At 43.5% G+C, this 25,750-nt stretch overlaps 1 protein-coding gene across 1 annotated transcript in view; it reads left to right on the top strand.

Annotated features, from left to right (window-relative positions):
- Positions 1-336: 336 nt before the first annotated feature.
- FRK (fyn related Src family tyrosine kinase) overlaps positions 337-25,750 on the top strand; it is an 82,779-nt gene continuing 57,365 nt past the window's right edge. The window contains exon 1 of the mRNA XM_019537940.1: positions 337-1,295. Coding sequence (XP_019393485.1) covers positions 838-1,295 — 458 coding nt within the window. The 5' untranslated portion in view covers positions 337-837. The remainder of the gene's footprint in view (positions 1,296-25,750) is intronic.

Genomic DNA, 25,750 nt, shown 5'->3' with positions numbered 1-25,750 from the left:
TCCAGGCATGAGGAAAGAATTAAAATTCATCCTTTAAGTCCCAGATTTTTCTCTCTATAAATCATGACACTGAGCTTGAGAACCTCAGGGACAGCAAGGGGGATTTTCTAAATCCCTGATGCATAGCAGATCTAACCCTGTGTGTTGAAAGCAGCAGCAGACGTGGCAGGTGTGCTCCCAGGTGAGGGCGCCTGGGGGCCTGAAGCATGTGAGCAGGGTTCCCATTGAGAAAAGAAACCAAAGCAAAGCAGGAAGCAAATACAAAAAATATTCCGGCAGTTCATGTCATCACAGACTGTTTAAAGCAACAGGCTGACCAGGCTGGTTAATCATTACTAAGAGCTAGAACACGCAGAGAGATTCACTACTAACTACGCAACAGGAACTCATTTGAGAGAAGAAAAGAATCATCAGAAACAGCAAAACTACAAAAGAATCAAGCTTAGATTTTCTCATTATTTTTAGTTTTTTTGTGTGGGGGACTCAAGGATCAATGATTTTTTGTTCCTCCAAGATTTCAGACTATACACTGTTCATACGTGTTTTCTTGATTGGACGGGGAAGTGAAAAATTCCCCCATATGAGCTATTGCACTTTAATGCTCAGGTTTCACTCCTGACTCGGGAGTTGCCTTGTAATGAGCTCTCAGTAGAGCTTTGGAAAGAGAAGTTTCCAGCTGCAGTAAGATTTATTTCATTTTGTGCCAAGAGGGAAAAGAAATTCTACAAAGAACTAAAATGTTGATGATGCAGACATTTGCTTAAGAGTGTTGCATCTGGGAGACGAAAAAAAAGAATAAGGAGGAGAGAGAAGGTGGCTCAAAGAAAGAGTATCAGGATGGGGAACTTTTGCCAGAAACACTGCCTGTGTTTTGTGTCTTGTGCTCCTTGGCTATTCCAAGAGAGAGACTGTGAACAGAGTGAGAAACACAAGACTGGCCAAGTCATCCACAATCCAGCCTTGGTAGGGAATGACTTGCAGCCACGCAACCTCTCCCAGGGAACACGGACTATGCCTGAGCCAGACAACAAATATAAAACAAAGCCTCTTCCTCCTCTGCCTTGTCCAAAGCAGAAGAACTGCAGGTTTGTGGCGTTGTTTGACTACCAGGCCCGCACTGAGGAGGATCTGAGCTTCTGTGCCGGGGATAAGCTCGAGGTACTGGATTCAACCCAAGAGGGTTGGTGGTATGCTAGACTCCTCTTGGCGAGTGAGTCAACACGAACTGGTCGCAAGCTCCAAGGCTACATCCCTGCCAATTATGTAGCTGCTGATGAAAGCATTGAGGCTGAGCCGTAAGTAGCACACACATTTTATGTGCATGACTATGATCTTTTTGACTTAAAAGAGTGACTTGTGATTGAGAAGTTCCTTACCTAACAAGCTGTCTCCCTGACTTCCATGGTGCTTTAAGTCGTAGAACTAGTCAACATGAGTAAGGAAATTATAACCTGGTCCTAAACAAATAATCAGTTAAGACAAAATATCCGCAGGGTTTGTTATAATCTATGTTACTCTCATCTCCGAAATGCTTTAGTCATCTGCTTTAAAATATGTGGGAGTAATGGGTAGATCATGCCTGGTAGAGATAGTTGCTAAGATTATTTTTGTGTGTACACACACACACACACACACACACACACACACACACACAGCACTTTTTGAAGAGTCAGACTAGGTCCCTGTTCCAAAGAGCTTGCAGTCTAAATAACTGTAACCGTATTAAATTAGTTAAAGGCTTAGCAAGCTATAAAACTGCCACAAAATACAATGATGAGTGTGTCTCTAAAGCAAGGATTCTCAACCAGTGTGCTGCAGCACCTTGGGACCCTCAGGGTTCTTTCAAGGGTGCTGTGGGGTGCCGTGCAATGTGAGCATTGTTAGATGTACAAACATAATTCACAAGATAAACCCTCAGCTTTCAAGCAGGAATCTATAACGTTAAAACAGTCTGACCTGTTGTGGACTTTTCAGAGTTCTTTGCAACACAAGCTTTATTATTTTTCTGTAGTCAAAAACCAACTGAAAACTAAGAACTGGCATTTTCTGAGATGTGCCTTGCATCTAATGAAAGGTGCTAAAGTCGAACGAGGTAGGGAACCATGCTCTAAAAGGGCTGAGATCTGTTTTTATTTATGGTTTGTGAGTATTGCATCCTTTTCTTTGGAATAGTTGAAGTTAACTTGCAGCATTATAAAAGGAAGATGATGGATGAAGCAAAGTAACATACACTGGATTTGTTAATGTCTGATATAACTTGGCAAAGAATCCAAATATTTGGCCGCTTCTGCAAGACTTCTCTGCACTAACTTCATCCTTCTTTTTGTTCCCGCCCATCTATGGCAACGTGATGAAATTAAGCTTTCAGCCATGGTATCTTGGACTCTATCTTTGGTGCCTGGGATTCTAAAGCAACCTGTTGTCCAAATACTAACCAAACTCAGGACTGTTTAGCATCTAAGTCATCTTAGATCAATTTGGGTGCATTCATCTGGGAGTAAGCATGTAAAATTGATCATTTAGAAATCCAGTGAGAATAGACTATTTCACTAGTGGCATGAGCCTTGGTAGGACATATTATTATGTGTATATTGAGGTTAGCTACATTTGATCTTTAGCCAAAAGATCCATTTATTAACCAAGAATAGATGCATGTTTCTGCTAAAATGATTACCACAGGAATAGACAGCAACACAATATCATTAAGCTTCAGAGATAACATTGATTAGGAACAAGTGATATGCCTTATTTTACTATCTGCAGAAGTATATTTCAGTCTTTAGAGGAACGATGTTAGACTTATTGAGATAAATCCTTTGTCTCTGAAATATGTCCCTGACATTCCTGATGCTTTGGCTGATACTTAAGACTCAGTAATTCTACCTTACACTAGCTGAGGAGTCTTCATGCTGGGAACCAATTTTGGGTAGCTTGAAGTTCTGTTTGTACTCTGGAGACCTTAATTTGCAGGCTCTGTCTAGTCCATTGCATTTGTACACCGAGTCAGGCAGCACTTCTTTCATTCATATTCAAAAGACTATTTTTCTTGAACCACAAAAAATTAATTTGCCAAACAGCATTTCTCTGAAGCCACCAGAGAAATGCTGATGTGCTCCAATTCTGACCCCTGCTCTCTTTCAAGAACTGGTTTCCTTGCAAGTTTTCCAGGGTTTCTGTTTCTCGTCACAGTTAGAAATACTGTCAAAGCAACTTCTCTAGGACTTAGCAGAATCTTATTTACCCTGCTCTCTCTTATCTTTCTAAATGTTCAACATTTGATATGAGGTTATCTCCCACAGTGTGCATAATTTGCACTGAACAGTCCTTCTTTTCTCCTTGTTGGAGTATCACATTTTTTTCTCTTTCTTTTTTTTTAACCTCTCTCTTTTTTTTCAACAGAGGGAATATTAAATTTTGCCATCTCTGTTTTTGCTTCAGAATCTTGAAGGGGAGTTTCTTCAGCTCGAAACTGAAGGGTCCTTTTTTCAAGATGTTTCCTTCAAGGAGTTTGACATAGGAAGAAATCTAAGTTATTGAGAATAGAAAAAATGTTTAGTTACCCTGTTTTTATTACTTTTTGATTTACCTGCCATAAGCCCTCTAGTTCTACCTCCAGTGTTATAGGAATGGACATTTCCATGCCCATGTGCTGTATGGTGTATGGATCCATGGTGATCTTCTAAAATTTATCATCAGACTTCATTTTTGTTGATTAAAATATATAGTTGTTTTACCTGGTTTTTTCCCCCCAAAATGTTGAAATTATCTATCTGTACTATATACAGTGAACAGTATCTATCTGTCTGATAAAGTCAATCTACATGTTTCTGTTTTTTCTTTCCGGCAGAAGACAGCACTGGGTATCATCTGTCATGACAGCTTTGTTGTTGAAATATCATGAGATTCTATACTTTTTTCCTTCCACTTTGTAACTGGAGGCATTAAAAATAGATTTTCTGACACAGGGGGCATCAGTTAGACCGATGATTCTCAGTTGATTGCTGTGGCACCCTGGGGTGCCATTAGATCCTTTTAAGGATGTCACGATGCCTGGACCCTGTGGGAGGCAATGCAATTTCTGCTAAAATGCCCACTGCCCAGCATTCCACAGACAAGTGGTGCCTGCAGCTGTTCCCCAGCAGGCCCCGTGGTGGCCACCCCATGCTGTGACTGGTGTACTCTGCTGCAGGCTGGTGGGTGGAGCCAGGCCTTACAGCCTAGCTCAGACCCCTACTCCCACTCCTCTTATGCTTCTAGGGTTGGAAGGAGGGACAGATGGCTGCAGTCACTGGCCTGGGAGATCCCAGAGGTTTATTCTCTGGGGTAGACAGCTGCCCTGGTTCCCCTGTAGCTGAGGCAGGGGAACCAGGGCAGCACCCCTGGGCACTAACTTGTGTAAAGGAAAAATAGCAGCTGCTGCTGGGGTCACATAGCTGCATTGGCAGTATGATATCAGTTGGAAGTCGCTGCTGCCTCCGCGTTGCAGCTGCCCTAGGTGACTAGCTGCCTTGTTACACCTCTGGGGTTGGCTTTTGGGTCTTCCAACTTGTTTGGGTCCAGACAAAACAGTTCATTTGTTCTAGCCAAAGTAAAACTACAAAGGGAATTACCTCTCTTTGGCCTTTATGACACATTATATAGATTGCTCAATTAACTAGTTAATCACACAATAAATTTAAACCAGCCACATGTACAAAATAAGCATCACATGATAAAAATGTCTATTCATCTATAAAAAGAACTAACCAGCTGTCAAGTTAGTGCTTGAAAATATGTAACAGCTCCATAGTTATCTATCCAGCTTTAATCTGAATATGTAGCAGGGCCCTTTAATTCAGTCTAGGTAAGTCTGTGGTAATGTTGAGCAGGTAGGGAAAACAATGGGAGAAAATGGCAGAGCTTAAATGGTTCTCCCTAAGCATGAATTTTTCTCACCTTTCTTTATGCCTTCATAACAAAAATGGATCTGTTTGGATTCTTGTGTTTGGAAAGTCCAAACAGAGGCACCACTAAGGATAACTTTGCTCATCTGTGCTTCTCTCTTAGCAGAAGGCTCCTTCTTGGGATAAAGGTAACTATGTATGGAGGGCAGAGTCTAGATTATCACACAAACATGTCAAAGGATGTATTTTCCTAGGTGGCCAACATCTATTTTTGAGCAGATGGAATTCTGCCACCCTTATTCATGTTGAGTGGCATCTTGCTCTGTAATTAGTCCCTAAGGCATTCAAAAAAGCCTGAGGCTGAATCGGTTCAGTCTTTGCAGGTTAGTCTAAACTGCACAGATTAAATTGAAACAGAAGTGAACAGACATTTACCTTTGATTCAGTAAATGCAGTCACATGTCTGCAGTGACTCAGGCCAGAAGCTGGGGGGTGGGGGGGTGAAGGGGGGATGCTAGAGTACAGCTCTCTGGCTGTGTGTTCACTTCCTCTTCCTGCTTCCAGGTGCCTCTGCATTTTGTAGTCCAGTTACAGCCAGTAGTAAGTTTGAGTAGGGGAAAGGGTATTTAGTCCCCCTCCCTGGCCCTAGACCCTAGCCAGGGTTTGCCGGGGGGGGGGAGGGAGGGTAGTTCCTGTAGACTTGGCTGCATCCCACAATTGTCAGCCAACCCTCACTGCTCCAGCTAGAGAGCAGAGGGGAGAGGCCAGCTCTGCTTGCTGGAGCAGACAGCCCAGCCCAGTCCAGGGCTGGAAAGCATGCTGGGGGACTGTGATTTAACTTGAACCAGGAAGGGGGCTGAGACAGAAGTTTCATAAACCGGTTTCACCCAAATCAGTTAAATCTGATGCTATATTCAACCAAGTTTGTCTTAAACTAGTTTCAGCCATTTTGAAACTGGATTATGTGCACTGAGCTTCTGTTCTGTTACAGGTTTAAACCACTTTCTGATCACTTAAACTGGTTTATGTGCGACTTCTGTCCCTATCCTGAGAAATCAGTGCTGCTCAACATAAAGAAAGTGCCAGAGAGAAAAGACAGTTATTACTCTTTAGCCAGCTGTGTTGTGATGGGGGAGGGCAGGGCAGGGCTATATTCCCTGCCCTGCCACAAACATTAAATATTGTATGGATCACTCAAAGACTAAAATAATGGGGTGCTATATGAGTACTCAAGATAGAGAGAATAAGGTCTTTAATTTTTATGTTGATTAGTAAATAACCTCTTCCTTGCTGACTTTTACTGCACCTGCTGTTCTCATACTAACAATATTGTTGTCAATGAAATGTTAGGGTATACTTGCTATTTTCAGAGGCAGGTGTGTTCTGTCTGGGTGTACCTGGAATGCTTGATACTAATCAAGCGATTAAAGATAGGCATGTGTTTAATTTAACACACTCACCCATGATCTGTATATGGCATTTCACTTCCTGAGGACTTAAATGTGTAATAGTACAAAAAATATTCTACCAAATATTTTGGTATATAAAGAAACAGCCTGAATAGCAGGAGAAAACATTTATGTCTATGAAGCCTCTGTACACTTCCCTCCAGCTGGGAAGAATCCAAGCAGTAGAGGATGCTCTATTTCCAATTCTAAGGGGCTGGGCTCTGCACAGCTCAAATATATACCTCCTCACTCCTTTCAGAATTTTTTTTTTCCATCTCCGAATTCAGCAAAAATGCTCCAGATCCATTATTGTTGTAGTTTTGTAGCTGCAGAGTCAGGGTTGGACTTACCACATTATGGTTGATCACAAATTTTAGTGTGGGTTAGATATACAATTGCTAATGATATTTCCACCAGCTCCAGTAACTTTAGCACAACAATGTGTGCACCCACTGCTAATTTTTTTGGGTGGAGCTTCTGTTATTAAAAGACATTTTTTTTTTCCCCTGGAGCCTGACTGCATGAGCTGTGTGGGAACCCAGTCCTTCCCTCCATGGCTGTTGTCCCCGGGACCACCTGAGCCAGGTACCTGTGGGCAGGTACCACCGGGGGGAGCGGGGTGCTGCTGCTGCAGAGGGAAGCCCAAGCCCCCTTGCCTGCAGCCCTAGGACTGCTCTGCCCACTGGCAGCTTGCCTTCCCCTCCCTGTTACTGGAGAGGCATGTACAACATGGGTGTACACGACACAGGGGTTTACTTTGCCTTAAATCGAAGCGATGTTTTAAAAAACCCACTGTTTCAATTTAGGGCCTCCGTTTTGCCTACACACACCCTTAAGCAGCTGGCCCAATTAATAGGAAATTATCAAAGACTTTTGCTTATTTAGAGAACCACGCTACATCTTAACAGAGTTGCCCGGTTAACACTCAGGTGGTTCTTCCGAGCCCCGTGACCTGACAGTGTTAGGGTATGTATTTCCTTCCTTCTTTTCATACTTTTTCCCAGTTGGAGCCTCTTAATTTAAAATTATTTGGGCAGCTGCTTGTTATTTTAATAGTAACATTTTATGAGTGTAGGGAGTGTTCTTTTGAGGCCTTGATTTCACTCATTTTGAGAGTACAATTTTATAAAGGGCTAGAATGTTCTATGAAGGTAGGTTCCTTCTAGTTTTTTTTTTCCTTTGTGCATTAGTTTGTGCCCAGAATGATGATGTGGGCAAGGCTTCATATTGTCAGTGGGAATGTGCTAGAGAAAAAGATGGCATCTACTTGATCTGATAAGATCTACATTTGGAATTCTAATTTTAAGGGTTTAGAAATAAGCAGCCATAATATAAACTAACCCAATGAAAGATCTGTTCATCATTCTTCAAGTTTAACCTTCTTTAAAAATAAAGAAAATGGGATGAAAGAAGATGGAACAATTTGAATAGGTTTCTAGATGGGGAAGTAGAAATCTGAACTAAAATATAGGAACTTTCCTGACAAATAGTAGGTTCTCTCTCTCTCTCTCTATGCCTTTTCTGTGTTGACTGCTTTCCTGCACTGTAAACAGGAACCATAGTAACACAGATTCACCTGTCCTCCTTTTCTTCCTGCCAATTGTTTTAACTAAACAAGAAAGCAACATGGTGCAAATTATTACGGACAACAAATACTGCCCAGCTGTACGGTTAGTTTCAGTGAACCGAAAACTAACCAGTGGGAGTGACAGTGCTACAGAGAAACCTGTCTTTGTTTCTTAGAAAAAGGGTGGAATCTCATTATGGTGGGCCTCTTTCTTATAAAGAGCCCATTCACTATTTATCTACAGTTAATTGTATTATATTTATTCCTCCCAACAGTACAGACACAAAGGAGTGCCATGCAGTAAATCCAAGCAGAAGTAGTGGAGCACATCTTACAAGTTTATTCTGATATTAAAGCTATCAGTTGTTCTCAGGATGCTGTCTATATTGGTATTTCACAATGTTTTGATAATAGAACCCTCCTTTCTAAGTTGATGTAGCTAATTGTGAATGCTGCCATTCACATTGTTAAAGATTTTCCCCTTAACAAAAGCCTTCATGCAAGATTTAAAAAATCTTCATATTGTAATATTTTCTCCCGTTTTAAATATCTAGTGAATAGTGAAGCAGTTAGTAATGCTGCTATTTAAAGAATCACCTCTAGAATTTGAGTTGGCGTGAGTAAAGTAGTTTATAGCTCAAGGCTATTATTTCAGACTCTTTGCAACCTCTACTAATGGTTGCGTTAGTTAGACAGGACGTTGTTCCAAAGTTTTCTTCACAAACATAGCAGAGAGACATGCTCCTTTAAATGAAAACTGTGACTGCAGAATATCTGGAAAGTCTGTCTATATCCCTTTTCTCCCCCTACGCTCACTTCACAAAATGCTGTCTTATTTTTAACATTAGAACTAATAGTAATTCTAGAAGCGTGCTATATGTTCTAAAGCACCTTGTTTCTTGAGTTTCTGAGGCTCTGTCCATCTCTAAAATTAAGTGTTCCAGCTCTTCTCTTATATAAAAGCAATCTTTAATCACAGAAATAAGTAGTTATTGTGTACCTGTAATGGCTGCATAAAAATTCTAAAATAAAAGTATTTTCCTTAAAAGATGATACAATTACATTTAAAGTATATGCAAGTTTTAAAGCCAGAAGTACGATGCTTGTTAAATTCCCCCAAAATAACTATCAGACCAGTAAGGCAAAAGAGGGCATATATTGTAAAGCTGTGAGGAGATGCTTTGGTTGTGTTCTCCTTTGTGCTTTAAACTCAAATACATGATGCATGTGATCACACACCATTCCAAAGAGAAACTTTCTGGTCTAAGCCAGGGAAAAAAGATTCTTAAAATCAAGACTCTTTGAATGATTTTAAAGCCTATAATCTAACATTGAAATTAAATGGTATTAACTGTACTTCTTATAAAACAAAAGTTCAGAATACTGTATGCACGTTAAGGCTGAGATTCATAAAGGGACTTAGGAGTGATGATGCTGTGTTCCCAATTCAGGAAGTTATAAGCCTAGGTCAAGGAATGAAATTCACAAATCTGGGTTGGATATCTAAGTTCTTTAAACTTTAAATGGTGAGACTTTGGTTCCTAGGAATAGGATTCATAGGCTAGGGACAGACATTTACACACAAACTGGTTTAAGCGATCAGAAACTGGTTTAAATCTGTAACAGAACAGACATTCAGTGCACATAAACCAATTTGAAAATAGCTGAAAGCAGTTTGAGATAAACCTGATTGAATGTAGTATCAGACTTAACTGATTTGGGTCGAACAGGTTTATGCAATGTCTGTCCAAGACCCTTTCCTGGTTTAACTTAAACCAGAGTCTCCCAGCATCCCAAGTGCTTTGCAGCCCTGGGTAGAGCTCTCTGCTCCCAGGAGCAGGGTTGGCCCTGCCCTTCTACTCCCTGGCTGGAGCTCTGGCAGAGGTGGCAGACTCACCAGCATCTGCCTGACTTCCCCATGCCACTGCCCCCACCCCTCACTGCTCAAGCAGGGATTTCCCTTCTCCTCTCCCACAGCATGAACCATAGCCAGAATGTGGTACACTAGCAAATGCTGAAAGGTATTTGTATAAGGCAGACAGGACGGTGTCCACTGAGGGCTTTTTGGAGCTAATCTACAAGTAGCTGGTAGTGTCCCTCCATTCTTTCCTTGGAAAAAGCTCTTTAAGAAGAGTTTGAACTAATGAGAGAGCCTTTGTTTTGTTTTGATGGGGTGCTAAATGCTCTGTTATCACCTCCCTGCTGGGCTGGTCAGGAGCAGTGAGGGAGGGAGGGGGACCCCTCCCTAATTGGAGCATCCTGCCTGCCTCCCCCCTCCCGCCTCAGCTCAGCCCTGTGGAAGAGAGGGGAGGGCTGCTCTAGCATTCCTAGTGTCCCCTGACTTCTAGCCTGAGCCACTGCAGGCATGTGCCTGTATTTCTTCAGTCCAGAAAGCAGATCTGTGCAGTTACAAACAGGTTCAGCCTAGCGAGTTTTTACAAACCTGCAAGGATTGAATCAATTCAGGCTCAGGCTTTTTGAATGTCTGTCCCTAGCCATAATGGCCAGCCTGCTCAGTGGGGGGTGCAAACCAAGCAGTAAACATAAAGGAGAAATGGATGTCTGAAATTTTGTCTCTGAGGCAATATCTGTGAATTTTCATTGCAGCCCTGAGTGTACATATGTATGTGAGACTGAAATTCATAGCCTTAATCTCCTTTCCTCACACTTGGGTGCCTAAGTCATTCCCTTATATTCAAGAGATTGGCTTGCAGATGGCACTACCTGCTTTTGCACAAACCAGTGGTTTGAGTAGTCCCCTAAGAAGTGGGAGACCAGGGTTCAAAGCCTTCTTCAACCAGAGAGGTTCAGATTCACATCTCTGAATTTACAGGAAAGTACCCTAATCATAGATTTCATAAACATTAGGGCTGGAAAGGACCTCGGAAAATCACTGAGTCCAGCCCCCTGCCCCAGGGGCAGAAAGTCAGCAGGGATCATAGGATCCCAGCAAAACAGACATCCAAATGTCTCTTGAAGGTGTTCAAAGTAGGTGCTTCAACCACCTCCAGCAGCAGTCTGTCCCAAACCTTGGGGGCTTGGACAGTAAAGAAGTTCTTTCTTATGTCCAGCCTGAAATGGCCACGGAGGAGTTTGTGACCATTTGACCTTGTCATTCTTTGGGGCATTCTGGTGAACAGATGTTCCCCCAGATCCTGGTGAGCACCCCTGATAAACTTAATGGTGGCCACCAGCTCACCCCTTAGCCTGTACTTTTCAGGCTGAAGAGTCCCATGGCTCTCAGCGTCTCATCATAAGGTCTGTTTTCCTGAGCTTGGATCATGCACATAGCTCTCCTCTGCACCCTCTCAAGCTTCTCCACATCTTTTTTGAATTGTGGAACCCAAAACTGGTCCCAGTACTCCAGCTGCGGCCTCACCAAGGCCGAGTACAAGGGGAGAATGATGTCCTGGGATTTGAAGTTGCAAAATGTTAGATTTTATCAAATGTATATGCATGGACAGATCTAGGATTTTGAAGAAGGGGTTGTGACCTTAAGGAACAGCATGCTGAAAGGCAGTCTGATCTCCTTGCCCCAGGCCCAGACAAAGCTCCAGGCTTGGCCAGCCTGGGGTGCTTCACAGGAGTGGGGGCAATGGGAGAAGGAGTGGGAGCAGTCTTTTTTTTGCCTTGTGGTGGGAGGTTGGAGAGACCACATCTCTCTGATGGCCTGATGAAGAGCCAGGTCCCTTCACCCTATACCTGCCATAGAAATCAAAGCAGGCTGTAGCTATACAACTGTTATCTGCCCACCACCCAAGATTTACCACTCTGTGTGCACGCACAAACAACAAGTAACTACTCCCATCAATGAAAGTGAGTGTCATACCTGTGAAGGTATTGTAATGTAGCAGGTAAACGGGTCATTGCAAACTTTATGAGCACCAAGCTTGGCATTTTCAAATTCTAATATTACCAAGAATTATGTCATAATTTACTCAGCTTTGAAATTACAGAATTTTCTTTGTTTCATCTATCATTGAAATTAGTGTATACAATACACTTTGTATTTAGTTTATACTTGTTTCCAATATCATACCATGGTGGAGAGATTGATGATGAAGTGTGTCAGTGCAACAGACCACAACCTTAATTGATCATTTACAGACATACGATTTTGGGTACAATGAGATTCAGGTGGCCTTTAATTAATCCATACCACCTACTTACTTACAGACTAGGGGGAGGGAAGACCCAAGGCATGCTGAAAACATTGTACAATTATTTACTTTTGCTTCTAGATCAGGCTAAGTTTTATAAAAATTCAGTATTTAAACTCCTCAATCTATATTTTAGCCATGTCAGTACTGTAGGGTAGGGCACTCAGCACATTAGGAGTAGGTGGGGGTTCCAGTCCCCTTGTCCATGCCTGTATCTACATTTTAAATTAAACAGCTATTGCAGAAAATCTGAAATAGTCCCCAGGGCAGGAACCAGATCTGGGATTTGCCTACTTTAGCTGTAGTCCAAGTACTTGGCAACAAATCAATCCCCAGTTTTCACTTTCTCTCTCTGACCCCATGAATTATTTCCTATATAGCAGGGGTGGCCAACCTGTGGCTCTGAAGCCACATGCGGCTCTTCAAAAGTTAATATGCATCTCCTTGAATCTTTGCACAAGCACATAGTGACCAGCTTCCAAATGGAAAAGACCATTTGGAATGTCCAAATGGAAGCTGGTCACCATGTGCTTGTGCAAAGCAAACCAAACCCTGGCATGCATCCATTGATGCATCTCAAGCAAAACCAGGGATGTCATCCTCGCACTTTACTCAGCCTTAGTGAGGCTGCAGCTGGAGTACTGCATCCAGTTTTGGGCCCCTCACTTCAGGAGGGAAGTAGATAAGCTCGAGAGAGTCCAAAGGAGAGCCACCCGCATGATCAAAGGCCAAGAGAGCAAGCCTTACAAGGAGAGGCTGAGGGACATGGGATCCTTCGTCCTGGCAAAGAGAAGGCTCAGGGGAGACTTGGTGGCTGCTTATAAGTATATAAGGGGTGTATACCAGGATCTGGGAGAACAGTTGTTCACCAGGGCTCTCCAGGGGATAGCAAGGTTTAACATCCACTAACTTCTGGAAGGCATAAGGAAAAACTTCTTTGCAGTCCGAGTGTCCAGGGTCTGGAACAGACTCCCCCCAAGAGGAGGTGCAAACACCTACTCTGGACTCATTCAAAAGGCGATTGGATGCTTATCTTGCTGGGATCATTTGACCCCAGCAGACTTCCTTCCTATGGCAGGGGGCTGGGCTTAATGATCTAATGAGGTCCCTTCTAGCCCCTAATGTCTATCATGTTTATGTAATCAATATCCTTCAAAAAAGCAATTACAATCTTTTAGTGATCACAGTGCTCTGCATTTCCTTATACTTGCACTGTAAATGGCATTGTTGCCCAACTTTTTCAAACTAGCCACCAAACTAGTTGCCAAAAATAAATTCTTAAACCCATGTTCATTCATAAAATAATTAAAGCAGTATGATTTACAAGAACTGCTGAATGCTCACAAATCTCAGCAAGAGTTGTATATGTTCTGCATTATAAGCCTCACTCTCTGCTCCCAGTTTTGCAAATATTGACTTGTATGACTAGTTAAGTCTCTTATTTACTTCTTCTAAATAAGGGATCCTCAAGGTTTCCTTTTGTTGTACCTTTTCCCAAACTCCTACAGGTTTATGAATGTTTATAACTTTGTGTATTATTTTCAGCTGTTCACATGGATGAATTGGTACCTTATTTATCCATAGAAGCTTGCCCATTGTTTTTCCACCCTTCAGAATGACAATTTGATGAGTAGGAAATTTGCTGAATATTCAAAGAGAATAATAATTAGATCTTCCTCATTATTAAGAGGTTAAATTACTTGACAAATCATGCACAAATATTTTAATAACAAGGTACCACTGGCAGTCTTTCCTGACTTAGTGTTACAATGTATTTGAGCAGGAGTTTTAACTATTTGGTGGAAAAGCAAGAGGTCAGTCTTCCCAGTCACCCTGGCAGTTAGGAATGGTGTCTGAAGAAGTACTGAAGAGTTATTTTTTCCCCCGATACAGATACATTCAGTCAAGAGTCTGTTACTGAGCTGCAGATGTGTCCTGCAACTCTCTGGAAAGGGGAAAGAGCCAGAATCGGTTTCAAGTTTCAGACTACGTATTTTGTCTCTGATATCAGTCAAAGGAAGAAGCATGTTTTGGCTACTACAGTCCCTCCATATCATACACTAAAATATTATCTGAAAGAGGTTTAGAATCTGTTTGTGTTGCTGGACACCATATGAAAAAGTTTTTGTGCAGAGCTAGTATACCTAATATTGATGGAAAGATCTGACTCAAATTCTTTAGTACTTTTCTTGTGTGTATAACCTCTTTCTGCAGCTATATCAGCTGATTTCCACCCCAAATTCTAGTTTTTGGATACAGATACAGACCTCTCTCTTGTGAATTTAGGGCTTATAGGTCTTTGAAAGCAACAATAGGGGATTTTATGGCTACTAGTGGAGCATTAAGGAAAATAAACTGTTTCTGATTAATTTATGAAACCAAAGCTTGATAACTTAAACATGAAGTTTGAGGACTTGAATGTAAACATATGTACATTTTCTTTTGCTTTCCATTGTCTGGACTATTTTACCATATGGTGGTATTGTAGCTATGATGATTCAGAAAATATGTTAGAGGCAATGATTTGGGGGGGATAATATCTTTTATAGTTGGGAGAGATTTTAGATAAGCTTACCTTTTGCCCAAAAACGTATTTAAAATTTATTCCCGACCATGTAGCTGGTCCAATAAAAGACAGCCCACCAAAAATGCTCTCCTTTACTGTTAAGACTTAAAGAAGCTTCTGCTTTGTACTTCACGTGGAAAAAACATTAGCACTTCTTTGCATATAGGTTTTAGACAAGGATTAACACATGCCTAAGAGTTTTCACAGGTACCTTGCACGTTTATATGCAGAAGGGAAAAAGGCTTGAGAAGTGCTTGTTTTCACTCTTGCTTCAGTCCTCCTAAAGAAGAAACAGGCACTTAGGTCTATGATTGTGCTTCACAGATTAAGGCCTGAAACAATGTCCATTGACATCACTGACAGTTTTAATTTCCTTCAGTGAACTATGGACTTGAGCAGGTCCAGTGGAACTCCTACTGAAATTGGCTTCAAAATTTGTCTTGGGAACAGGCTCAGACCTTCTCTTCTAAAAATCTGATAATGAATCATAGAAATCAAGATTGGGACTCTGGAAGGGACTTCGAAAGATTATCGAGTCCAATCCCCCTGCTCTGGGCAGGAAAACTGCTGAGATCAAATGATCCTATCAAGATGTTTGTCTTGTTTCCTCTTGAACACTTCCAAGGCTGAGGACTGCACCACCTCCTTGGGAAGTCTATTTCAGATTCTGGTCAACCTTACTGTAAAGAACTTCCTTACATCCACCGTGAAACCATCCTCTAACAGTTTATGGCCATTGCTCCTTGTCCTCCCCTGGGGCACCCTAACAAACAGTTTTTCTTCCAGCTCCTGATATTCACCCCTTACATACGTAATGATAATAGAAAAATTCTATGATTGGGTGCACGTATAATTAACTTAAATTGGTAGATACCAGTGACTTATCCAACTGCACTTTGTGCGCCTTGTAAAAGGGTGTGGTGTTATCATGTACACAGTTTATTTCCTCTTCAGCAGTGAGGATTTTAAAGCAAATGAAATCATACAATTTACCAACGATAAATTAGCCGACAGATAAAAGGAAATGTTAACATTAATTAGGCACATGATTGCAAACTGGCCTTAAAGAACAAGATTGATTTATGGAGGAGGACATTGGAATTCAAATGAATTCCATGAGGCCCTTTTGTTTGGCTACTGCTGTTTATTTGCCTTTTGTCTATATTCTGCAATGAAAACAGGGTAATACAACTATGCTGATCTACACCAACCGAGGCTGATTACTGAGGACAAGTCATTTCCATTTGGTAGAACAAAAGTAGCTTTGTTAAAATTCTTGAATGAAACAATTCACTTTGCCGGACTCTGCCCTGCTTTAGTCCTCCCTGCAATCCATAAGAAGGAATGTAAACAGTAGCATAAGAATGGGTGGCCAAATAGGTAACAAGCCTTGCGCTCTGGCTAAGGGTTGAGGGGTGACCATATGGAGTGAGGAAGGACTCCTTATCCTCCCTCTCCTCTCTCACTGCACTCTGCAACATATTCAGTTCTGGCAGCAGGGAGGACAGAGCAGCAGTGGCTGCTGGAGGTTTTTTCAGTGGGTGGGAAGGTGTCACCTCCTTTTTTTGCCACCAAAAATTAGTATTCGAATGGCTGCTTGACATACACGGCAGCAGCAGTGAAAAAAAAAAAAAAGAAGTGATGTCTTCCTTTGCAGCACCTACACCATGTGCAGCCACCATGCAGGGTAAAAAGTTGGCCAGTAATGCTACTGAATGAGCAACAGAATTTAGTTCTAGGTGCCTAGTTACAGAATTAAAAGTAAATTATGTTAGCTAATGCCAATTAAGGCCAAACAGTGTTTCCACCAAGCATAATGGCTTAAACATCACTTTGATTTATGGACAAGTTTGCGTAGAAGCTCCTCAGAATATTATAAATGGAAATAGACCAAATAGTTCAAAACTATCCACAAGAAAATCTGTTCTACAATAAAAATAGAATGGCCGAATTTCTTGACAGGGCTTTAAACAGAGGCCGCTGGGGGATGGGCGGTCTACTAACAGTTCTAGCCCAGGTCATGTCATCTGCACTACCGATAACTTAGACAGCCCAAGGAAAGGTCCTGATTCACCTGTTAGGGAAGCATTGGGCTTCTCATGGCAGACTTAAATTGCTTGTACACAAACATCAGAAGCTTGGGAAATAAGCATGAGGAACTGGCCCTTCTCCTATGTGAAAATAATTATGACCTGGTAAAAATTACAGAGACCTGGTGGGACTCCACCTATAATTGGAGTGGCAATAGAGGGCTATAACCTGTATAGAAGAGACTGGGTTGGGAAGGGGGGGGGGTGGCGGTGTAGCTCTCTACATCAAGGATCAGCTCGCCTCCCTGCAGATCAAGTTTCCAAACCAGGAAGGGCATCTTGAGACCCCCTGGGTCAAGATACATGGAGAACTTGGGGAGGGTGATTTACGTGTAGGAATCTACTATAGACCTCCCTACCAAGAGGAAAACCTAGTTCAAAAATTCAATAGGGAACTGATTGAGGCCACACACTCCCAATCCATGATTGCCATGGGGAACTTCAACTTCCCTGACATCTCTTGGGATGATCGCATGGCCAAATCTGACAGGTCGCATAGCTTCCTCACATGCATCAATGGCCTTTACCTAACCCAGGAGGTCTATGCATCAACTTGGGGAGAGACATTGCTGGATCTGGTTCTGGCCAATGGGGCAGACCTAGTGAGTGATCTGTGGATCAAGGGGAACTTAGTGACAGCAACCATGAATTGGTCACCTTCTTAGTTCACCGAAGAGCAGGCAAATTCAGTAGTAAAGCAGGAGTCCTCAACTTTGGGAAGGCTGACTTTTACAAACTGAGAGAATTGGTCAGTCAGGCAATTAGAGGCCATACCCCCCACACCCCAGAAAAGGGAGTACATGAGGACTGGTCATTTATTAAAAACATAATCCTTGAAGCACAGGGTAAAGCCATACGATCTCACAAGAAAAGCAGTCAACAGGCAAGAAAGGTCCCATGGCTGAATAAGGAACCCTTGGACCATATTAGGCACAAAAGAGCAGCTTACACCAGCTCAAAAACAGGAAACATTACCAAAGAGGATTAGTTCGCACTTGCCTGCACCTGCACAGAGTGATAGAGGAAAGCCAAGGCAAAAACTGAACTTAGGCTAGCTATGGGACTCAAGGACAATAAAAAGTCTTTCTTCAGATATGTGGGGAGGAGCTGGAAAAAAAACAAGGACAGCATTGGGCCCCTGAGAGATCCAATCAGGCAACTGACTACTGATGCCCAAGAAAGGGCCAATCTCCTACATGACTTTTTTTGCATTGGTTTTTCACTCCCCCCCCCGGAGGAACTCACGGTCAGAAATGGGATAAACCCTCCAGGAGTGGGCAACGAGCCTAAAAATCAGTGTGGGTCAGGTGAGGGAACACCTTAAGGAGCTGGACATTCATAAGTCTGTGGGCCCAAATGGAATGCACCCGGGAGTCTTGAAGGAGCTGGCAGACACCATTGCATCTCCCTTGGCAGAGAAATTCAAAAAATTGTGGCACTCAGGTGAAGTCCTGGATGACTGGAAAAGAGCCAATTTGGTCACTATCTACAAGAAAGAGAGGAGAGTTGGCCCAGGGAACTATAGACCAATCAGTTTTACATCTGTCCCTGGAAAAATCCTCAAGAAAATTGTCAAGGGATCCATCAACACCAGACTGATGGAAGGCAAGTTTCTGAATGCCAGCCAATATGGCCTTGTGATTTGCAGGTCATGCCTGACCAACCTCATCGCCTTCTATGACCAGGTAACATGTGCCCTGGATAGGGGAGATGATATGAACATCATATACCTGAACTAAAAGAAGGCCTTTGACCTAGCTCCCCATGATGTTCTCATAGTTAAGCTGGGAAACTGTGACCCTGATTATCATACGATCTGATGGCTAGGCAACTGGCTATGGGGTCAGACTTAAAAGAGTACTAGTTGAAGAAAGCAAATCAACCTGGTGCAGGGTGACCAGTGGAGTCCCTCAGGGCTTCGTACTCTTTAACATCTTCATTAATGATATGGATTTGGGAGCTGGATGTGAATTCACCAAGTTCATGGAGAATACCAAATTATGCGGGGGGAGGGTGGTCACACCGCATGACAGCCTGGGGATTCAGGCCAACTTGGACACTCTCTCAAGGTGGGCTGATCAAAACCTGATGGCTTTCAATGCAGAGTAGTGTAAGGTGCTCCACCTCAGTAGGAAGAAACCCCAGCACACTTACAAACTTGGCAGCACTATGCTCACTAGCACCATAGCCAAAAGGGACTTGGGGGTCTTGATTGACCACAAGATGAATGAGCCACCAATATGATGCTGTGGCTGGCAAAGCTAACCAAACTCTGGTGTGCATCCACTGATGCATATCAAGCAAAACCAGGGAAGTCATCCTCCCACTTTACTAAGCCCTGGTAATACCACAGCTGGAATACTGCTTCCAATATTGGGGCCCCCACTTCAGGAAGGATGTGGAGAAGTTTGAGAGAGTCCAGCCACTCATATGATCCAAGGGCTGGAGGGAAGGCCATACAAGGGAGGCTGAAGGACTTGGGACTTTTCAGTCCACAGAAGAGAAAGCTCAGGGGGGACTTGGTGGCAGCCTATATTTACATAAAAAGGGTACATCAGAACCTGGGAGAACAACTGTTCACCAGAGTTCCCCAAGGTATAACAAGATCTAACAGCCATAAACTCCAGGAAGGCTGATTTAGACTTGATATAAGAAAAAAGTTCTTTATGGTGCATGTGTCTAGGGTCTGGAACAAACTCCCCCTCCAGAGGTGGTGCAAACACCTACTCTGAACTCATTCAAAAGACAATTAGATGCTTATCTTGCTGGGATCATTTGACCCCAGCTGACTTTCTGCATATTGGGTGGGGGCTGGGTTCAATGAACTAACAAGGTCCTTTCCAGCCCCTAATATCTATGAAATCTATGAAAAATGTACTCCTTGGCAGGACTGATCCTAGGGGGGGTGCAGAGTCAGGAGCAAATCAGCTGGTGCAGGACCTCTTTAACACTGCACGGGGCCTGTGGGACACCCGCAAAAGTAGGGCATGGGCTGGGGTCTCCAGCACGCCAAGGTGGGGGGAAATCTCCACACTTCTTCTGTGGCATGGGGCAGAGTCACCAGCACCAGGCAGGCCCTATGGGAGGAACGATGACCAATCCACCAAGGATAAATCAGCCTGTGCAGTGCCCCCTTAACACCATGAGGGGCCATGGGACCCTCCCAATCAAAGGTGCTGGGTGGAGCCACCAGCACCAGATGGGACCTGCCAGGGGGCACTCTGTCAAGCTCTGTGGGGTCTCCCAAAGTGCAGGGTCTGAGGTGGTCACTCCAATCCACCATACCTTAGGGAGAGTCCTGCTCCTTGGTGTTGTAAAACTAACAATCCCAGTTTTATGCAATCTTAGTATACCACAGGAAGAAAGTATGAGACCAAGGACTCTATTAACAGCAAAGAATGTATTAGGTAAACCAGTGGTGTTTAGCTTAGGGGCCAGATTCAGCCCACATGCCATAAAGTGACTAGGTCCATTCTGCAGCATGGGGGATCAGTGCCAACCACCTCAGCCCAGCATATTTTCTTCCCTGCCCTGCACTGTGCTGCAGATCTCCTCCACAGCCCTTTGTTCTCTCCCACTTCTCTCCCCTATGGCAGGCAGCCACCTCTCTCCCACTTTCACTTCCTCCCTACTAACTGGTAATTCTAATAGGTTGAGCTCTGCTGATGTAAACTATTCCCTGCTTATCCTAGGAAATGGTCTATAGGTCTTCTCCCATCCTCTGTCCCCAACACACTTTCCTATCTGATCTAGAGGCAAATTACTTCCTGAGCCCAAATCTGTCAGTCTTCAATCTGATCTGTTGATCAAACTGCAATCAGGCACTTGAGAGGCTTCTTAGCACCAAGAGAACCACTGGTGCACTCCACCAAATCTCTGATGCTTCAGAGGAAAATGAAAAAAAAAAATATAAAAAAGCAAAGTTATGCACGGTTACTTGTGGTCCATATTAAAAAGTCCCACATCTCCTGACACTTCCCTAACATCCAATCAGCCCAGCTGCTGGTCACCTAATATATCTTAGAATCCCAGTAGTCTTTTTTTCTCCCACATTGCCAGCTCATGGTTAGAGCAATTATCCAGGATGTACAAGACCTGAGGTTTATGCACCTTTCAGCCTGAGGGAAGTCAAACCTACATCTTTCTCTTCCCAGGACAGTGCCTAGCTGCTATGTTTGAGGGATATGGGGAAAGGCACCCTCCACCTCTCCTGTTGAAACTTGGACAGAGTGCAGTAACATTCATAGGGCTAGAAGGAGGTCAAGCAAGAGAAAGCATGACTGCATCCTAGTACTGATGGTCCTTCAGTTCTAGTCCCTGCTCCCAAGGTTACAGCTGTTTTTTCCTCCAATGATTAAAATCTAAAATTCATAAATGGTTTTGGGATAACACTGGTTGTGAGGTGCCATTCTTCCTACCTTGGGTAAGAGGTAATTATAATAGTGAGTTTTAGGAAGTTGTAGAGGAGTAAGAGGTAGCCAAAGTGCTAAGAACAAGGTAAGAGAATGCCTTGATCTGTATTTGGTACAGTGCTAGGCATGTAATGGATATTTTTTATTTCATGGTCAAACTGAAAGACTAAGGAGGAAAAAAAAAATGGTTTTAGTTAAAGGAAAAAAAAAAATTGTCATTGTTATCTAGGTAAAGAACAGTTATTTCCTCCCAAACCCAAAATGTTTTGTAGGGCTGCATGAAGCTTTGGGTGGCGATTCAATTCGGAGGACATTCAACCCGATTCAGTGGCTGAATCTGTGAATCGAATCAGATTCCAATTAAATCAGATTTTCTTAAAGGGCCAGAGTTGCAACAGGTGGGGCAGCCATGGGACGGGGGCAGGAGGTTTGTGTAGAACCACCCATACAGCAACGTGGGACAGTCGGGAGCATCAGGGATCGTCCCTCCCTCCTCCCACCCAGCAGAACCTGCCAAGTCAGGGCTTTTTTTGTTTGTTTGTTTTGTTTTTTTAAAGTGCAGAGCTGGGGTGAGCGGGGCAGCCATTGCCAAGCTGGTGGGGTGGGGATGGGCCTGGATGATTCAGATCTTACTGGGATCATTTGATCCCTGCACACTTCCTGCCTATGGCAAGGGGGCTTGTCCCAGTGATCTCATAAGATCCCTTTCAGCCCCTAATGTCTGTTAAATCTACTTCCTGGTTTGGCTCTTCCTCAGCAGTGGTTTCAGGGGCACCAGACCTCAAGGTGTGGGCAGACTGCTCTGCCCCTACCCCACAGTGCCCCCTGGTGGGCTGCATGGGTGGGCTGTGCCCAGAGGGCTGTAATGGCAGGTTAGGGACACATCCTGCCACTGCCTGAGCCTTGTATAGAGCTGGGGCTGCCTAGGCAGAGAATGGCGTGGTGAGCATTGGAGTGGAGTACTTACTTGCTCCATGTTCCATAGGGTGCAGGGTGGGCTGGACCGGGCTGGGATGGGTGTGCGAAGTGGAGCAGAGCCAGAAATTGGGAAGGGAAAGTTTGTGCAAGGGAGGAGTGGAAAGTTGGGAGTCACTTAGGAGGCAGAAGGGCTGGCCCGGCCATCACCTTGTCTCCCTTCACATGTCATGCCACGCTGGGATCTTGGGGCAATGGGGAGGGCAGGGATGCTGCCCCGGATGACTGAACCAGGGGTACATGAGGGGACCCCATGGAAGTGAGGGTGACAGTTGGGCTCAGCTGGTCCCTGCTGAGCTGGGCTGGGCATCATTCATCTTGCCTGGGGTGGAGATTGGCGGGGGCAGTTTGGTGTTTGGTACCCCCCCCCCCCAACCATGGCACCCTGGGTGATCATCCTCATTGCCCACCCCTAAGGCCAGTGCCGAGTGCAGCCCTATTGGTTTTAATGGTGCTACACCAATTTGTATCAATGGGAGGAAAATAACTTGCCTTTTTCTTAGTTTCTTTTTCTGGTTTCAGTGTTTCCCCAACTTGTGACTAAAATAAGATTACTTTAGGGAAGGGATTGACCTTTTCTAAAAGAGAAGTGACTAAGCATCTCTAGGTGCTATATGTAAAACATGTGGACCTTGCTTATTTGTTTTCACAACAATTAAGTTATTCAGAAGTGTAAAACTAAACAACAGGCATTACTTAAATCTTTACATACCAAGTGTATGTATTGTGTTTGAGTAAGGTTAAGTGATTCTGACCTGAAGAACTCTCCCTGAAAACTTGAGTTTCTGGTTCTATTCAGACTAAAAGAGTTTTTTGAATTAAGAGATCAGAACTAATCTGCATGGCTTTTTTGTGTAATTTAAATGAATCCTTATCTGTAGTCATGCCTATATTAGATATTTTTTCAATGTTCTCAGCACATTTTACTTACAATTTTCTAAGTGGCATAGAAAGCTGTTATTGCTTATTATTTTGCCTAAAGCATACTAAACACTAGCTTAGCTCTACCTGCTACTGCTAACTTAATGATTTTCCTCATGAAGGCAGAGTGTTATGATGTAGGTTACTTAATCCTACAAATATATGAGGGGGTATAAGGAAAGAATAATGAACCGTTCTCTAGGGAACTACAAGTAGGCACAGCCTTGAAACTGAGATGAACTTTGGGAAATGAATAGTAAGACTGATAGTAAGAAATCATACTGGGCAGTAGTGAAATCCCCGATACAAGGATTACCTCCTGGGGCACGGCAGCTCTGTGAGAATGATCCTCTGAGCAAATGCAGCAGCAGTAACCAGCAACATATTCAATGACCCTTTTGACACAGGCAGTGTCATCAGACCATCTCTTTTCCATTTTTACTTCAGAAAGTGTTTCCTTTTCTCTAAGTGGATGGCAGCTTTGACCTTCTGCTGCCTCCCTCCTATGCAGACCCCTCCCTCCCACTTTTCTTCCTGTAGTCTCCTTGCTATTCTCTTCCTTTCTTTTACTTATCCAGTTCTGTCCTTCTTCAATATCAAGAACTCAATTCTCTTGCTTTTCCTCCTTGCTCTGCTCCCGTATCCCAACAATTAAGTTTAATAACTGGCATAAGGTTTATAAATTAAAAAAAAAAAAAAAAAAAAAAACACCACTTCCCACTGCCTGGTACCTCATAGCTAGATCACTTACCTTTATGACAGGAGCACAACGTGTGAATCCAGCTGCCTTGTACTGCACAGTGGACACATGCAGGGTCTGTTGCTAAAAGGACACCTTTGTTATGGCATATCTTGCTTGCATAAAGGAGTACATGTCATTGCTCCTAAGAATTCTCTTTTCAAATTCACTCAAGTGATATAGATGTAATAATGTGTAATATGAACCATTTGGCAGTCTGTAGATTGGGAAAAATATGGAACAGTCTCAAGTCAGATTCACCAAGGAAAGCTGCAACAGCCTACACATCTCTTAAGCTGCCTCCTCAGAAGCAGATAGCTATTTCTAAATGTTTTGCCTATTTTTTTTCTTAACTTTCCACCTCATAAGTACTTTAATCCTTGCAAGGTTACTTCTTGATTCTCAAAGAACAGTACATGGTTTCTGAAAGACAATATTATATCATAACAATTCAAGACGAACCTCATAGTTAAGGGTGCTGTGACAGTTGGGGAGTTCTAGGGTTGCCGTGCTCTCCCCTAGGGCCCCTTGCCGAGTCCAGTTTGCCTACAAAGCACCCTTAATTTTTTCCCGCCACATCTTTGATGTCTAATGTATACAATAGGGAGGCTGCCTCTTTGTCTCCCTGGACACTGTTTTCCTCCTGTACATTAGCCCTCTTTTGCTAATGGGTGTTTCTGCACACCCCAGCCTTATGGGCTATGTGTGGCTCCAACCACCCCTTTACAACACTCCAAGCCTTGCTGATGTACCAGACATTGGTTGGTATTAGTTGCAGCCCTCATCTCCGCCCCCCTTGTCTGGGGCTCAGGGTCAGCATACCACAACGTTATGTCCTCCCTGGCACTCAGGTCAGTACATTCCAATGAAGCACCTCCTGTGGTGCTTGGGTCAGCTCACCCCTCCAGTGCTGCACCCTCACTGATGCTCAGGTTGGCACACCCCCTTTGCAGTGGATTCCCACATGCTTGGGGTCAGCACACCCCAATACTGCACCCTCTCTGGCACCTGGGTCCCTACACTGTTGTGGACCCATTGAGGCCTCCTCCAACCCCTAATAGCCTCACCCAAACCACCGGTTGTAAACAGTAACACAAAACTCAAGCCCCTAGGATATAACATAAATTTCTGCCAGTCAGCTACAACATCCCTCAAGCCACCCCCAAGGGTGCTCCATCCATACCACTACTCATGCATTTTGGCCCCTTCTCCTTCCTTGCTCTGGCAGAGCTCCTTCCCCTTTGGCCACCAGCAGAGATCTGCCTGCCTGGTCTCAGCCTGAGAGTTAAATAGGAATCAGGCCCTGCCCCTTCCAGTCAGTGGACCAGTAACAGGGGTGGGTTCCTGGCTCCCTCTGGTTGCCCTAGCAACCTGCACCTGGGCTCCTTCATTACTGCTCTACAAGTAGCAGGCACCTCAGTGCCCTGCTACAGTTGCTCTGCACTATCCATTAAAGGACCCTATTTTCAGTTGCATATAACTTTACCATTTATATTAATTTTTTTCAGGCTTTGTGCTGGTCCACAGGCTTGTTTGTTTTTTTAACCTTTCAGCAAAAGTGGTTCAGAAAAAATATTATGGGGAAATTATTTTGAATGTGCCAAGATATACTTTCAACTCTTTTGTTGAAAAACTCTGTGGCCCCTGGATTTGAAGCAGGGATTTGACATTTGACATTTGTATTAGAATTGTGCCTTTTGCCAACTCCACAAAATCTGCCTCATGTTACAAGACTGGAAAATCAGTTTTTACCTGCTCAGTAAAGAAATTTTAGAATTTAACAGCTAAATTCTTGAAATATGACACCAGCCCGGATATAGTGGGGATTACGGAAACGTGGTGGGACACAACGCATGATTGGGTGGTGAATGTCAAAGGCTATAGGCTGTACAGGAGGGACAGGATAGGAAAGAGAGGTGGGGGTGTGGAACTCTATATTAAGGAGGAATACACATCCTCGTCAATTAGCAAGGAGTCAGGGGAGGGGCA

This window comes from Crocodylus porosus, unplaced genomic scaffold (genome assembly GCF_001723895.1).
Source record: "Crocodylus porosus isolate Cpor-Errol unplaced genomic scaffold, CroPor_comp1, whole genome shotgun sequence".
Lineage (NCBI taxonomy): Eukaryota > Metazoa > Chordata > Crocodylia > Crocodylidae > Crocodylus > Crocodylus porosus.
The sequence above is the reverse complement of the archived record's forward strand: the minus strand, read 5'-3'. Positions and strand labels throughout refer to the sequence as shown.